Source organism: Triticum dicoccoides, chromosome 3B (assembly GCF_002162155.2).
Source record: "Triticum dicoccoides isolate Atlit2015 ecotype Zavitan chromosome 3B, WEW_v2.0, whole genome shotgun sequence".
Taxonomy (NCBI): domain Eukaryota; kingdom Viridiplantae; phylum Streptophyta; class Magnoliopsida; order Poales; family Poaceae; genus Triticum; species Triticum dicoccoides.
This window is the reverse complement of record NC_041385.1, coordinates 493664349-493681969: the sequence shown is the minus strand read 5'-3', so window position 1 is coordinate 493681969 and position 17621 is coordinate 493664349. Positions and strand designations below refer to the sequence as shown.

At 49.8% G+C, this 17621-nt stretch overlaps 1 protein-coding gene across 1 annotated transcript; it reads right to left on the bottom strand.

Annotated features, from left to right (window-relative positions):
• Window positions 1–9834: 9834 nt before the first annotated feature.
• Window positions 9835–17205, bottom strand: LOC119279605 (heat shock cognate 70 kDa protein-like). Its single transcript, XM_037560794.1, has 4 exons — window positions 16983–17205; window positions 15591–16891; window positions 13691–13720; window positions 9835–10149 (listed from the first exon to the last, which is right to left on the bottom strand). The coding sequence occupies exons 1-4, from the start codon at window positions 17203–17205 to the stop codon at window positions 9835–9837; spliced, it is 1869 nt and encodes a 622-aa protein (XP_037416691.1).
• Window positions 17206–17621: the final 416 nt, after the last annotated feature.

Genomic DNA, 17621 nt, shown 5'->3' with positions numbered 1-17621 from the left:
TTAGGCCAAGGGGTCAAGCCCATGAGGCTTTAGGTCGGTGCAAAAGGAGTTTTCCGGAGGCCAGGCGGCCAAACGCTGGAGACCCTAGCGTCTGGCCCTGGGCCAGACGCCGAGGCCCATGGCGTCTGGGCCAGACGGCGAGGATTGTGGCGTTTTGTCCTGGAGTCCGAGTGGGACTCTTGCCTTTCGGGAAAAACCGACTTTGAGGAGGCTTTTGCTCCAAGTTTCGACCCTGGGGCTTAACATATAAATAGAGGGGCAGGGCTAGCACCAAAGACACAACAATTGATCCCTTGGATCTCTTAGCCGTGTGTGGTGCCCCCCTTCACGATAGTCCACCTCGATAATATCGTAGCGGTGCTTAGGCGAAGCCCTACGACGGTAGAACATCAAGATCGTCACCACACTGTCGTGCTGACGGAACTCTCCCTCGACACTCGGCTGGATCGGAGTTCAAGGGACGTCATCGAGCTAAACGTGTGCTAGAAATCGGAGGTGCCGTAGTTTCGGTGCTTGATCGGTCGGGCCATGAAGACGTACGACTACATCAACCGTGTTGTGCTAACGCTTCCGCTTACGGTCTACAAGGGTATGTAGACAACACTCTCCCCTCTCGTTGCTATGCATCACCATGATCTTGCGTGTGCGTAGGAAATTTTTGAAATTACTATGTTCCCCAACAGTGGCATCCGAGCCTAGTTTTATGCGTAGATGTCATATGCATGAGTAGAATAGAAGTGAGTTGTGGGCAATATAAGTCATACTGCTTACCAGCATGTCATACTTTGGTTCAGCGGTATTGTGAGATGAAGCGGCCCGGACCGACATTATGCGTACGCTTAAGCGAGACTGGTTTCACCGCCACGAGCACTAGTTGCTTAAAGGTGACCGGAGGTTGTCTGTCTCTCTCACTTTAGTTGAACCGAGTGTGCCTACGCCCGGTCCTTGAGAAGGTTAAAACATCACTAACTTGACGAACTATCGTTGTGGTTTTGATGCGTAGGTAAGAACGGTTTTGCTCAGCCCATAGCAGCCACGCAAAACTTGCAACAACAAAGTAGAGGACGTCTAACTTGTTTTTGCAGGGCATGTTGTGATGTGATATGGTCAAGACGTGATGAGATATAAGTTGTTGTATGAGATGATCATGTTTTTTTGAAGTTATCGGCAACTGGCAGAAGCCCTATGATTGTCTCTTTGTTGCATAAGATGCAAGTGCCAAATAATTGCTTTACTTTATCGCTATACGATAGCAATAGTTGCAAGAGCAATAGTTGGCGAGACGACCATGTGACGACACATTGATATAGATCAAGATGATGAAGATCATGGTGTCATGCCGGTGACAATAGAGATCATGATAGTACTTTGGAGATGGATATCAAAGGCGCAAGATGATCATGGCCATATCATGTCACATATTTTGATTGCATATGATGTTTATCTGTTATACATCTTATTTTGCTTAGTTCGGCGGTAGCATTTTAAGATGATCTCTCACTAATTATCAAGAAGTGTTCTCCCTGAGTATGCACCGTTGCGAAAGTTCTTCGTGCTGAGACACCACGTGATGATCGGGTGTGATAGGCTCTACGTTCAAATACAACGGGTGCAAAAGAGTTGCACACGCGGAATACTCAGGTTAAACTTGACGAGCCTAGCATATAACAGATATGGCCTCGGAACACGGAGACCAAAAGGTCGAGCGTGAATCATATAGTAGATATGATCAACATAGTGATGTTCACCATTGAAACTACTCCATCTCACGTGATGATCGGACATGGTTTAGTTGATTTGGATCACGTGATCACTTAGAAGATTAGAGGGATGTCTATCTAAGTGGGAGTTCTTAAGTAATATGATTAATTGAACTTAAGTTTATCATGAACTTAGTCCTGGTAGTACTTTGCAAATTATGTTGTAGATCAATAGCTCGCGTTGTTGCTTTCATATGTTTGTTTTGATATGTTCCTAGAGAAAATTGTGTTGAAAGATGTTAGTAGCAATGATGCGGACTTGGTCCGTGATCTGAGGTTTTCCTCATTGCTGCACAGAAGAATTATGTCCTTGATGCACCTCTAGGTGACGGACCTATTGCAGGAGCAGATGCAGACGTTATGAACGTTTGGCTACCTCAATATGATGACTACTTGATAGTTTTGTGCACCATGCTTTATGGCTTAGAACCGGGACGACAAAAACATTTTTGAAACGTCACGGAACATATGAGATGTTCCATGAGATGAAATTGGTATTTCATACTCATGCCCATGTCAAAAGGTATGAGACCTTTGACAAATACTTCACCTAAAAGATGGAGGAGAATTGCTCAACTAGTGAGCAAGTACTTAGATTGTCTGGGTACTACAATCGCTTGAATCAAGTGGGAGTTAATCTTCCAGATAAGATAGTGATTGGCAGAGTTCTCTAGTCACCATCACCAAGTTACTGGAACTTCGTGATGAACTATAATGCAAGGGATGATGGAAAACGATTCCCGAGCTCTTCGTGATGCTGAAATCGACGAAGGTAGAAATCAAGTAAAGAGCATCAAAGTGTTGATGATTGACAAGACCACTAGTTTGAAGAAAAGAGCAAAGGGAAAGAAAGGGAACTTCAAGTAGAATGACAAGCAAGTTGTCACTCCCGCGAAGAAGCCCAAAGCTGGACCAAAGCCTGAAACTGAGTGCTTACACTGCAAAGGAAATGGTCGCTGGAAGCGGAAATGCCCTGAATATTTGGTGGATAAGAAGGATGGCAAAGTGAACAAGGGTATATTTGATATACAGGTTATTGATGTGTACCTTACTAGTGTTTATAGTAGCCCCTGAGTATTTGATACTTGTTCGGTTGCTAAAGATTAGTAACTCGAAATAGGAGTTAAAGAATAAACAGAGACTAGTTGAGGGTGAAGTAACGATGTATGTTGGAAGTGGTTCCAAGATTGATATGATCATCATCGCACACTCCCTATACTTTCGGGATTAGTGTTAAACCTAAATAAATGTTATTTGGCGTTTGCGTTAAGCATGAATATGATTTGATCATGTTTATTGCAATACGGTTATTCATTTAAAGTCAGAGAATAACTGTTATTCTGTTTACATGAATAAAACCTTCAATGGTCATACATCCAATGAAAATAGTTTGTTGGATCTCGATCGTAGTGATACACATAATCATAATATTGATGCCAAAAGATGCAAAGTTGATAATGATAGTGCAACTTATTTGTGGCACTGCCGTTTGGGTCATATTGGTGTAAAGCACATGAAGAAACTCCATGCAGATGGACTTTTGGAATCAGTTGATTATGAATCCTTTGATGCTTGCGAACCGTGCCTTATGGGCAAGATGACTAAAACTCCGTTCTCTGGAACAATGGAACGAGCTAGTGAATTATTGGAAATAATACATACCGATGTATACGGTCCAATGAGTGTTCATGCTCGTGGCGAGTATCGTTATTTTCTGACCTTCACAAGATGATTTGAGTAGATATGAGTATATCTACTTAATGAAACACAAGTCTGAAACATTTGAAAAGTTCAAAGAATTTCAGAGTGAAGTGGAGAATCATCGTAATAAGAAAATAAAGTTTCTACGATCTGATCATGGAGAAGAATATTTGAGTTACGAGTTTGGCCTTCATATAAAAACAATGTGGAATAGTTTCACAGTTCGCACCACCTAGAACACTAAAGCGTTATGGTGTGACCGAATGTCGTAAACCGCACTTTATTGGATATTGTGCTATCTATGATGTCTCTTATCGATTTACCACTATCGTTTTGGGGTTATGCATTAGAGACAGTTGCATTCACTTTAAAAAGGGCACCATCAAAATCCGTTGGGACGATGCCTTATGAACTGTGGTTTGGCAAGAAACCAAAGTTGTCGTTTCTTAAAGTTTGGGGTTGCGATGCTTATGTGAAAAAGTTTTCAACCTGATAAGCTCGAACCAAAATCGGAGAAGTGCGTCTTCATAGAATACCCAAAGGAAACTATTGGGTACACCTTCTATCACTTATCCGAAAGCAAGATATTCATTGCTAAGAAGGATCCTTTCTAGAGAAGGAGTTTTCTCTCGAAAGAAGTGAGTGGGAGGAAAGTAGAGCTTGATAAGGTAATTGTACCTTCTCCCGAATTGGAAAGTAGTTAATCACAGAAATCGGTTCCAGTGATTCCTACACCAATTCGTGAGGAAGCTAATGATGATGATCATGAAACTTCAGATCAAGTTACTACCGAACCTCGTAGGTCTTCCAGAGTAAGATCCGCACCAGAGTGGTACAGTGATCCTGTTCTGGAAGTCATGTTACTAGACCATGATGAACCTACGAACTATGAGGAAGCGATGATGAGCCCAGATTCCACGAAATGGCTTGAGGCCATAAAATCTGAGATAGGATCCATGTACGAGAACAAAGTATGGACTATGGTTGACTTGCTCGATGATCAGCAAGCCATGTTAAATAAATGGATCTTCAAGAGGAAGACGGACACTGATAGTAGTGTTACTATCTACAAAACTCGACTTGTTGCGAAAGGTTTTCGACAAGTTCAAGGTGTTGAATACGATGAGATTTTCTCACTCGTAACGATGCTTAAGTCTGTCCGATTAATGTTAGCAATTGCCACATTTAATGAAATCTGGCAAATGGATATCAAAACTGTGTTCCTAAATGGATTTCTGGAAGAAGAGTTGTATATGATGCAACCAGAAGGTTTTGTCGATCCGAAAGTTGCTAACAAAATGTGCAAGCTCCAGCGATCCATCAATGGACTGGTGCAAGCATCTCAGAGTTGGAATATACGCTTTGATGAGTTGATCAAAGCATATGGTTTTATACAGACTTTTGTAAAGTCATGTATTTACAAGAAAGTGAGTGGGAGCACTACAGCCTTTCTGATAAGTATATGTGAATGACATATTGATGATCGGAAATGATGTAGAATTTTCTGGAAAGCATAAAGAAGTGTTTGAAAGGAGTTTTTCAAAGAAAGACCTCGGTGAAGCTGCTTACACATTGAGCATCAAGATCTATAGAGATAGATCAAGATGCTTGATAAGATTTCTCAATGAGTACATACCTTGAAAAGATTTTGAAGTAGTTCAAAATGGAACAGTCAAAGAAAGAGTTCTTGCCTGTGATGCAAAGGTGTGAAGTTGAGTAAGACTCAAAACCCGACCATGGCCGAAAATAGAAAGAGAATGAAAAGTCATTCCCTATGCCTCAGTCATAGGTTCTATAAAGTATGCTATGTTGTGTACCAGACCTATTGTATACCTTGCTCTGAGTTTGGCAAAGGAATACAATCTTGATCTAAGAGTAGATCACTGGACAACAGTCAAGAATATCCTTAGTGAGGACTAAGGAGATGTTTCTCGATTATGGAGGTGATAAAAGAGTTCGTCGTAAAAGTTACATCGGCGCAAACTTTTACACTAATCCAGATGACTCTAAGTCTCAATCTGGATACATATTGAAAGTGGGAGCAATTAGCTAGAGTAGCTCCGTGTAGAGCATTGTAGACATAGAATATTTGCGAAATACATACGGCTCTAAATGTGACAGACCCGTTGACTAAACTTCTCTCACAAGCAAAACATGATCATACCTTAGTACTCTTTGGGTGTTAATCACATAGCGATGTGAAATAGATTATTGACTCTAGTAAACCCTTTAGGTGTTGATCACATGACGATGTGAACTACGGGTATTAATCACATACAGATGTGAATATTGGTGTTGAATCACATGGCGATGTGAACTAGATTATTGACTCTAGTGCAAGTGGGAGACTGGAGGAAATATGCCCTAGAGGCAATAATAAAGTTATTATTTATTTCCTTATTTCATGATGAATGTTTATTATTCATGCTAGAATTGTATTAACCAGAAACATGATACATGTGTGAATACATAGACAAACTGAGTGTCACTAGTATGCCTCTACTTGACTAGCTCATTAATCAAAGATGGTTATGTTTCCTAGCCATGGACAAAGAGTTGTCATTTGATTAACGGGATCACATCATTAGGAGAATGATGTGATTGACTTGACCCATTCTGTTAGCTTAGCACTTGATTGTTTAGTATGTTGTTGTTGCTTTCTTCATGACTTATACATGTTCCTCTGACTATGAGATTATGAAACTCCCGTTTACCGGAGGAACACTTTGTGTGCTACCAAACATCACAAGTAACTGGGTGATTATAAAGGTGCTCTACAGGTGTCTCCAAAGGTACATGTTGGGTTGGCATATTTCGAGATTAGGATTTGTCACTCCGATTGTCGGAGAGGTATCTCTGGGCCCTCTCGGTAATACACATCACTTAAGCCTTGCAAGCATTGCAACTAATGAGTTAGTTGCGGGATGATGTATTATGTAACGAGTAAATAGACTTGCCGGTAACGAGATTGAACTAGGTATTGAGATACCGACGATCGAATCTCGGGCAAGTAACATACCGATGACAAAGGGAACAATGTATGTTGTTATGCGGTTTGACCGATAAAGATCTTTGTAGAATATGTGGGAGCCAATATGAGCATCTAGGTTCCGCTATTGGTTATTGACCGGAAACATGTTTCGGTCATGTCTACATTGTTCTCGAACCCATAGGGTCCACACGCTTAAGGTTTCGATGACAGTTATATTATGAGTTTATATGTTTTGATGTACCGAAGGAGTTCGGAGTCCTGGATGAGATCGGGGACATTACGAGGAGTCTCGAAATGGTCGAGACGTAAAGATTCATATATTGGATGATATGGTTAGGCCAAGGGGTCAAGCCCATGAGGCTTTAGGTCGGTGCAAAAGGAGTTTTGTGGAGGCCAGGGGGCCAAACGCCGGAGACCCTGGGCCAGACGCCGAGGCCCATGGCGTCTGGGCCAGATGCCAAGGATTATGGTGTTTGGTCCTGGAGTCCGAGTGGGACTCTTGCCTTTCGGGCAAAACCGACTTTGAGGAGGCTTTTGCTCCAAGTTTCGACCCTGGGGCTTAACATATAAATAGAGGGGCAGGGCTAGCACCAAAGACACAACAATTGATCCCTTGGATCTCTTAGCCGTGTGCGGTGCCCCCCTCCACCATAGTCCACCTCGATAATATCGTAGCGGTGCTTAGGCAAAGCCCTGCGACGGTAGAACATCAAGATCGTCACCACGCCGTCGTGCTGACGGAACTCTCCCTCGACACTCGGCTGGATCAGAGTTCGAGGGACGTCATCGAGCTGAACGTGTGCTAGAACTCGGAGGTGTCATAGTTTCGGTGCTTGATCGGTCGGGCCGGGAAGACGTACGACTACATCAACCGCATTGTGCTAACGCTTCCGCTTACGGTCTACAAGGGTATGTAGACAACACTCTCCCCTCTTGTTGCTATGCATCACCATGATCTTGCGTGTGCGTAGGAAATTTTTGAAATTACTACGTTCCCCAACACCCACGTGGGTACGCAACTCATCAAGTTGGCCTTGGAGGTTGGACACCGCCGGCCGCCAGAGCTTGAGCGATGTCTGGATGGCCTTCAATCTGGCGTTGGTGGCCGCCCGGCTGTCCTTGACGGACTGGATCAGGGCCGCTAGTTGCTCTACCATGGTCGTCGCACGCTGGGCTTGCTTGGTGAGGTAGTGTGGCTTCCGCAGGTAGTCCGGCAACTCCAGGTCGCCGAGGATCAGAAGTGACCTCTGATACCAAGTGTAACGTACCCCTAGGAATCCGATCTGGGAGGAGGAGGAGAGGGGATAAGAACAACAAGGGGAAATAGTTGGATAGCTAACAGGGAGGCCAAGATCAGCTTCTGGTACAAGTTGATACAATAATCGATACCCCTCCGCACCACACACACCACCCACTTATACAACTCCACCCACGCATGCTACAACTATCGATAGACGACTCGGTCTGTTGATTCGCTTCTCAGGCTTCCAGCCGCTTCTATGTCTCTGGCCTTGGGACCCACTAGTCCTCCTAATCCTTCTGGTTTGCTGCGGGACTCCCAGGTGACGTGACACGCCCGCATGCCAAAAAATCTTGTCGTGCTCTTCGGGACCTTCTTCGGCGACGGCGTGCGGCCGCGAGCGGAGGTGGGGCGGGCTTGGCAAGGGCTTGGGGTTGGTGGAGGACCGGTGACGACGACAAAAACAGCGGTGGGGCCGAATCGGCCAGCGGCGGAGGAGCGGCGAAAAAACTCACGATTCACAGCGTGCGGTGGCGGCCAACAGCGGAGGAGTGACGGAACCGGCAGCAGGGGTGGCGGTGGTGCTGGATTTGGCCCGAGGCGGCCGTGGCGTGGCTTGTTGCGTGGGTGGCGGTAGTGCAGCGAAAAGTGGGAGGAAAAAGATGTGGCAAAGCGGCACGAAACTGAAGGGCGATTGGCGGTTGGCATCCAGGTGTTGTATTTTACATCTTCTGGAAGTGGAGATGTAGAATGTTTTGCATCATCTGTTGAAGGTGGCTTTTTAGTCTCAAAGATGCAAAATTTAGTTATTTTTGCACCTACATCATCTACTCTAACGGAGTATTATTAGATATGTTGTTTTTTTGGAAAAGGAGGCATGCCCCCGACCTCTACATCTGATTGATGCATGCAACCATCTTATTAAAAAGTCTCGAACTCGCATAAAGTCATAAAAGTATTACAACTCGTAAGCAGATCAAAGAGGAAAAAGAAATAAATGTTCTAAATCACAACCGGTATGACAACATAAAGGACAAGCTCCCTAGACTCCTATCCTGTTATGCGACCGCCATCCAAACCGATTGAATATAGCCCGTGGTACCATCTCTCACTTGTTGCACCCAGTAACCAATGGTTCCATGGAGTCCGTAGGAGTGAGTAAGGACCATGTACGGATCCATGTTGTAGCTCTGAAAATGACCTGCAAGAATGTTAAATTATGTTGTCTATTAAAAATCATATCTTCCTGCAATTCTGTATAGCCCAAACAAGTGCACATATTCCAATCCGAATACGAGACGCAGTAATATGATCAACCCCATCTAACCACGTCCCAAATAACGATTCAGTGCTAACTGGAGGGGTGATGTTAAAGGCTATATGTATCGTTCTGCAAAGTAATTTCACAAGAGAGCAATCTATGAATAAGTGTTGTATTGTTTCATCATGATCACAAAAACAACATCGTGAACTGCCTACCCACCATCGCTTTAGTAAATTATTTTTGGTGAGGATCACTTGCTTGTGGGCAAACCACATAAATTTTTTAATACGCAATGAATCCTTAATCTTTCAAATATGTATCGATCTCAGGATTGGGCCAAAATTAATTAGATCCATGTAAAAAGATTTGACTGTAAACACTCCGTTTCTAGCCAACTTTCAGTGCATCGAATCGGGTTGGTCGGATAATCGAACATCTATCAATATCCGTATCAAGTGCATTCCGGCATTCCAATGCTCCCAACTAACAATCGTCTGAACTGAATATTCAAGGGTATCGATTGAAATACTGTGCCTACGTAAACCCCATTACGTTACACAATATTATATAGGATGAGGTATTGTATGGCTAGTGACGTCTCCCTAACCTCTCGCAAAAAAAAGACGTCTCCCTAACTATGTATCCTTCCAAAATCTTGTTGGCATCTCATTGCTAACCAAAAATTTGACCTTACGAAAGAACAAATCTTTCGTTCGCATGAGTCCCTTCTAAAATGGCAAGTCAGTTGGTCGCGCGGTGACCTAGGCTAGCACTAACGGAAGAATTGATATCATCCAGATTTCGGGTGAAAATAATTCGTCCCTACAGCACTGCTCCCAACTGAAATGTAAGTTAACACGCGGCAGTAAGATGAACATTATGCATGACCCTGCTCTCCAACAATTGTATGCTTCGCTGACTTCTTAAGCCCCTCCAAATCGTCTAGGAACTTTCTGGCGCTGGAAACCTGGTCGTCGAGCACCTGCTGAATCATCAGTTCCACGGCAGACAGCGCATCGTCCACCTTCTTCCTCTGAACCTTGATTGCACGGCGCATCTGGTACAAGTATTCTTCGAGCAGATTCTTTGCTTCCGCCCTCTCCCTCTTCTCCGTGTCTTCTGCCATGTACTCCGCCGCCTCCTCGGCCATCGTCGCGATCTCCTCCCTGCTTAGCTGCCCTTTGTCCATGAACTTCATCTGGTGCCTACGCTTGGTCGCCCTGTCTGTCGCTGTAATAACCCGATGTTGGGAGAGGATTTGAGAAGGGGATTAGGAGAGGGAGGAGAAGGGAGCAGGTGAGAAGAGAGGGCTCGGGAGAGATGGGGATCAGACTTAATCTCATTCATGCCCCGACTCAGAGTTCCACATCTGCTTAAGTAGTATTGGCCCAAGGCCACACTTGCACACACACGCTTACATGGCCGCGGCCCAACACTACAATTGCACTGAGTGCCTCGTTGTACGCTTCAGGGTTCAGTTAACTGCTGGACTGAACCTGAAGGCGTTACAGTCGCCCCTTCTTGAGCAGCTGCTTCATCTTCCCAGAGCTCGGCGTCAGGGAAACGCTTCCGAATGACGTCGTAATCTTCCCAGGTGGTTGCATCGGCTGGCAAAGTGGACCATTGCACCCGTACCTGAGTGAGGGCGGCATCTCCTATCTTGACCATGCGGCGTTCCTGGATGGCAATGGGTTTTAGTGGCATCGTCGTCAGATCAGGCACCTTTGGCAGCTCCGAGAAGACGGGAGTGTAGCTGGGGACGAACGGCTTGAGCTGGGAGATGTGGAAGACTGGATGAATGCGCCCGTCCGGTGGCAGCTTTAGGCGATAGGCGAGGTTGCCAACACGCTCCAGGACAGTGAATGGACCAAAGAACTTGTACGCCAGCTTGCGGCAGGGGCGGCTGGCGACGGAGACTTGGACGTAGGGCTGGAGCTTGAGGAGGACTTGGTCCCCAACGGCGAAGGAGCGCTCGGAGCGGTGCTTGTCTGCGTGCTTCTTGAAATGGTCTTGGGCTCGATTGAGATGGCCTCGCAGCATCTCAGTGTGCGCCGCCCAGTCAAGGTCGCCTGTGGCTGCGTCGGTTGGCAGCTCACTGCTGAAAGCTGGAAGTCCTCCCAAGTTGGGATCCTGCCCGTACAGTGCCTTGAACGGAGAGCAGCGAAGCGAAGAGTGATGCGTTGAATTGTACCAGAACTCTGCTGCAGGAAGCCACCTATGCCATTGCTTGGGCTGGTCATTGATGGCACAACGAAGGAACATCTCGAGGCACTGGTTCACCCGTTCGCTCTGCCCATCCGTCTGTGGATGGTATGCTGTGGAATAGAGGAGCTTGGTACCAGCGGCTGCGAGAATTTCCCTCCACATGGCGCTTGTGAAGATCTTGTCGCGGTCAGAGATGATCATGTGCGGAACGCCGTGGAGCTTGATGATGGAGTCCCAGAAGGCTCGTGCCACTTGCGTTGCATTGAAAGGATGGCGAAGGGGCACGAAGTGGGCAAACTTGGTCAAACGGTCGACCACCACCATGATCGTGTCGAATCCCTCCGATGTAGGCAATCCCTCGACAAAATCCATGGTCAGGTCATGCCATGGTTCTGTCGAAATTGGCAGCGGCTGCAGCTTGCCGGCGGGGTGACGTAGCTCGTGCTTGGCCTGCTGACAGGTACGGCACTGATGGATGTAGTCCTCGACAGCGCGCTTGAGGCCCGGCCAGGCGAACAGCTTGCGCACGCGCTGGTAGGTGGCGGCGATGCCGGAGTGCCCCCCCCACAGTGCTATCATGCAGCGCCGCGATCAGCTTGGTCTGGAGTGCCGTGTTGGCGCCAATCCAGAGCCGGTCGCCTTGACGTATGATGCCTTGCCGGAGGACTCGGCCTTGGTCGTCGGGGCTCTGGATCGCGAGCTGAGCCAGCAGCTCTTGTACTGCCACGTCCGTCTCGTAGGAATTGGCCACCTCTTGCAGCCATTGGGGGTGGCATACAGAGAGCGCGTCGAGCGCGTGTCGGTGTCCAACCCGCGAGAGCGCATCTGCGGCGCCATTGTTGGCTCCTTTCTTGTACCGGAAGGAGAACTGAAGGCCGACAAGCTTGGACATGGCCTTGCATTGTAGCTCGGTGTCAAGTTGTTGCTCCCCCAGGGCACACAAGCTCTTGTGATCTGTGACAATCTCGAATGGACCGCACTGCAAATACGGTCGCCACTTGTCAATGGCCATCATCACGGCGAGGAACTCCTTCTCGTAAGTGGAGAGCTTCTGATTCTTGATGCCCAAAGCCTTGCTCATGTAGGCCACCAGGTGGCCATCCTGCACCAGGACGGCGCCCATGCCCGTGTCGCATGCGTCGGTTTCGATGGCGAATGGCTTGGTGAAGTCCGGGAGGGCGAGCACCGGTGTACTGGTCATAGCTTGCTTGAGCAGATCGAATGTCGCCTGGGTGCGCTCGTCCCAGTGGAACCCTTTCTTGGTGAGGAGCTGGGTGAGTGGCTTGGCGAGCACCCCGTAGTTGGCGACGAACTTCCGGTAGTAGCCGGTGAGGCCGAGAAATCCACGCAGCTCGGTGGCGTTGGTGGGCACGGGCCACGCTTGCATCGCGCTGGTCTTGCTTGCATCGGTAGCGACACCCTCCTTGGAGATGATGTGGCCGAGGTACTCGATGCTGGGTTGAGAGAACGTGCACTTGGACTCCTTGGCGTAGAGCTCGTGCTATCGTAGCGTGTCGAGCACCAGCCGTAGGTGTTCCTCGTGCTCCTGCAAGTCAATGCTGAAAACTAGGATGTCATCAAGGAAGACGATCACAAACTTACGACTGTAGCTGGCAAAGATGGAGTTCATAAGGCACTGGAATGTTGCCGGCGCATTGCAGAGGCCTAACGGCATCACTTTGAAGTGGAAGTGACCATGGTGGGTCTTAAAAGCTGTCTTCTCTTCGTCCTCGGTGCGCATGCGTATTTGGTGGTAGCCGGCGCGCAAGTCAATCTTGGAGAAGTAGGCGGCGCCGGCCAGCTCATCGAGAAGTTCGTCCACGACGGGAAGAGGAAATTTGTTCTTGACAGTAACTTGGTTGAGGCGACGAAAATCAATGCAGAACCTCCAACTACCGTCCTTCTTCTTCACCAGCAGGACAGGAGCAGCGTAGGGGCACATGCTGTGCACGATGACGCCGGCATCTAGCATGTCGCGCACCTGCTTCTCGATTTCATCCTTCTGCGCGGGCGAGTAACGGTAAGGGCGGGTGTTGATTGGTGGTGTGCCTGGTTCCAAATTGATCCCGTGGTCGTACTGATGGCGCGGTGGCAGAGTCTTGGGTTCGGAGAACACGTCTGCATATTCATGTAAGACTCGCTGAATGTTTGGTGGTACAGGGGCTGGTGGTGCTTTGCTCTGCGGTTCCACAGTTACCAAGGCCGCAGTCCAGATGTCATTAGCCACTTCCATACGATGAAGCTCATACGCATCGAGCTCGGAGATTGGAGGCAGGTCTTTGGTTTTGACCCCTTGTAAATGCACAAGCTTGCCCTCTGCTTCAAATGCAATCGTCTTCTCTAGCCAGTGGCAATTCATCGGACTGTGCATGCCCAACCAATCCATGCCCAACACCCCATCATAGGCACTGAGTTGAAGCACACGGAGATCCGTGTGGAAGGTATGCCCCGGCACCTGCCAAGAGAGCTTGCGCACGATGCGATCGCAGTGCAGTCGGTGCCCATTGGCGACACGCACAGAGACTAGCGGGAGTGATTCTATTACGGTGCCCAAGCGACTGACAAAAGCCTCACTGACGAAACTGTGTGTGCTTCCGGAGTCCACCAAGAGCAGCATAACTTGGTCTCCCAGCATGGCACGAAGGCGAATGGTGGAAGGGGCTTCGTCCCCGGTGACGGCATGCTGGGACAGCGAGCAACATTCAGCATCCTGGGCAGCGGGTGGCTCCAGTAATTACAAGGCGTGAACTGTGTCATCTGAGAGAATTTCCCCATAATCACCAACCTCGATCATCATCATTACTCCCGTCCTCTTGCACTGATGTTCCCGGGAGTACTTGTCCCCGCAACGAAAACAGAGGCCATTGGCGCGTCTGAAATCGCGCAGCTGAGGCTCCCGGCCAAACTCGTCGCCCCCTTGACGCGGTGGCACGACCCCGCGAGCCGGAATGGGTGCTGGCGCAGCTGGTGGTGGACGTCCCACTGGTGCTGGACGGTGGCGCTGAACACGTTGTTTCTCCAACTCTTCCTCCTGTATGCGTGCTAACACGGCTGCCCGGGTGATGCTTGTTGGTGCCTGTAGCCTAACCCCAAGGCGGAGCTCATCCTTCAGACCCAAGAGAAACTGAGACACAAAAAACTTGGGGCTGAGCGATGGATCGAGAGACAGCAAATGGTACATGCAAGTTTCAAATTGCTGCCTGTACTCCTGGACACTACCGGTCTGTTTCAGTTGGACCAGTCTGTGCATCTGAACCTCAAATTCTTCTGGCCCGAACTCTTCTTCGACTCCTGCTCTAAAACTTGGCCATGTCACCCCCGGGTGCGTCTGACGGTAAGATTGCAGCCACATAGCTGCCAGACCCTCCATGTACAAGGATGCAGTAGTGACCCAACTGTGCTGCGGCACCTTGTACAGCTCGAAGTAAGAAGCACAACGCTCCAACCAGATGCGAGGGGCGTCGCCATCAAACTTGGGGAAGTCATGCTTTGGCAGTTTGGTGTGGTGGTCGCCGGCGCGGGCCGGCTCTGGTGGCGCCGATGCTCTGACAGGCAGCAACGGTGGTCCATGATTGACCAGCCGCGCGAAAGGGAGTTGCGCCGCGCCTTCAGTATACAGGGGCTGAGGAGGTGGAGGCGGGGGCGGGTGGCGGGTCGCGACGAGTGGTGTAGGGGGCGCATGGATGGATGATCCCGCATCTGCAGTGAGGCCCGATGGTGATGTGGCCCCCGCGGCGGCGGCGGTGGCTGGATCCATGGTGGGCGCCGCCTTGCGCGCCTCATCGACATCGGCTTGGGTCAAGTCGATTTGCTTGCCTAGGTGCTTCAATTCAGTGGACACCGTCTCGTTGAAGGACGTCTGGGCCTGGAATCGCTCGTCGGCGGTTTTCTGACTTGCGTCGAGGCGGCGGATGACCGACTCGAGCAGATTCTGCAGCTTGTCGGTGGTTTCTCCCATGGCGTCGAGGAGGTAGCGGGTCTGCGCCGAGGGCTTCGACGACGGCGCCGTGATCTCACTCCAAATCGGACCTAACCCCGTGCAGGATTTCGTGCAATTCGCCGGAGCAATTCGCACCTACACGGTGGATGTTACAGGTCGATCGAGAGGATACGAGATCTGCAACCGCGTGGAAGGGGTGGGGAAAAATTTTCGGCTCTGATTACCAACTGTAATAACCCGATGTTGGGAGAGGATTTGAGAAGGGGATTAGGAGAGGGAGGAGAAGGGAGCAGGTGAGAAGAGAGGGCTCGGGAGAGATGGGGATCAGACTTAATCTCATTCATGCCCCGACTCAGAGTTCCACATCTGCTTAAGTAGTACTGGCCCAAGGCCACACTTGCACACACACGCTTACATGGCCGCGGCCTAACACTACAACTGGACTGAGTGCCTCGCTGTACGCTGCAGGGTTCAGTTAACTGCCGGACTGAATCTGAAGGCGTTACAGTCGCGTAGACTGTCAGGACACCGTCGGCATCGATGTCGAAGCACACTGGAATCTGGCGCTTGGCTCCGGTGTGAGGTCCATCACCATGATGGACACCCGAAAGCTTGAGCTCTCCGAGCAACCTGTTCTCCCTTGCAGTGGCATTCTCCCCTTGAAACACCGAGATAACGACACCTCTCTTGTGATGGGACTGGAGGGAAATGATCTGCTCCCTCCTGATGGGAATTGTACTGTTCTTTGGGACGATCACAGTCATGATGCCATCTCCAGACTCTTCGACGCCGAGCGAGTGCGGCGTGGCGTCCAGTAGGAACAGGTCCAGCAAGTCACCGGCGGGCACGTGGCTGGCCATGGCGCCGAGGATGGCAGCTCCGCGGGCCACCGCCTCCTCGGGATTGATGTCTGGGCAGAGCTCTTTCCCATCAAACAAGTCCTGAAGCATACGCCGCACGCGCGGGATTCGAGTGGACCCGCCGACGAGGACGACGTCGTGCACGTCACTCCGCCGGATCGTTGCGTTGCCGAGGCACTTTTTAATGGGGTCCAAGCACTTGCAGAAGAGGTCTAAGTTGAGGTCCTCGAACTGGTCGCGCGTGATGGCCGTGCGGAAGTCGATGCCGTCGAGCAAACAGTCGATCTCGATGGCAGCCCAGGTCGCCGACGAGAGCGTCCTCTTCGCGTGCTCGCAGGCTGCCCTCAGCCTCACCAGAGCTCTCGCGCTGCCACTGACATCCTTATTGTACTCTGCCTTGAACTGATCGGCCAAGTGCTCGACCATGCGGCTGTCGAAATCCTCGCCGCCGAGATGGGGTTCACCGGCGGTTGCCAGGACCGTGATCTTGCCAGCCGCAACCGCGAGGAGCGCCACGCTGGTGGTACCACCTCCAAGGTCGAATACGAGCACGTTTTTCGCCTCCGTGCTTTCGTGGAGGCCATAGGCGATGGCCAAGGCCACGGGCTCGTGGACGATGCCGATGACGTTCAGGCCCGCGACGGCGAAGGCGTCCTTGGTAGCACGACGCTGCAGGATGTCGAACGACACGGGGACCGTCACCACGGCGTCCGTGACGGGGGCGCCGAGGTAGGCCGCGGCGTCCCCCTTCATCTTCCCGAGCAGCATCGACCCGATCTCCTCAGCGGCAACTAGCTTCGGCTTGCGCTTGTAGTTCGCCGCGATCATTGGCTTGTCGCCGCGGCCGGCGGTGACCTTGAACGGCCACAGCTTCGTGTCGGACTGCACGGACGCGTCACTGAATCTCCTTCCCATCAATCGCTTGGTACCTAGCGCACAGAACCAGTTATACACTCGTGAAGCCGGGACAATGTTATGTTCCAGAACTACTCCAACTAAGAAGAGATAATGTGCACTCACCGAAGATGGTGTTGGCGGGGTTCCGGGCGGCCTGGTTCTTGGCCGCGTCACCGACGAGCCTCTCCGTGTCGGTAAACGCGACGTATGACGGCGTTGTCCGGCCGCCGTGTTCGTTGGTTAGGATCTCCACGCGGCCTTGCCGGTACACGCCGACGCACAACCAAGCAGTCCCGAGGTCGATGCCCATCACGGCGCCGCCCAGCTCATCACCCGTCTCCGTCATCGCAACTGAAGGGAGCTGAAGCGATGCACTTGCCGACGAGAGGCAACGCCAAACAACTGATGAGACTAATTTAATACTAATGGGAGCTCTGGGAAGATAAACCGAAAAGGTTGCACTACTCCACGAAGAGACGGCGCATCGATCTCTACAGAGCTCGTACTAATATCCGTAATAAAAGCACCGTGTGCTTTCGTCTTTTTTAAATTACGTATAACAATTGGAATCAAAACAGAGCTATTGTGCGCCATGTACGGGTGACTCCATGACGGAGCTCTCGAGGTCACGTCATCAAGCTTCAGAAAGGCACCGGGAACACGGGGGAAAGGATCCAAGTGCGTACAAACCTCGTACGTACTAGTAGTCAATAACATTCGGGAGAACACATGGGCCCGTCGCCCTTTCAAGTTTGAATCGGG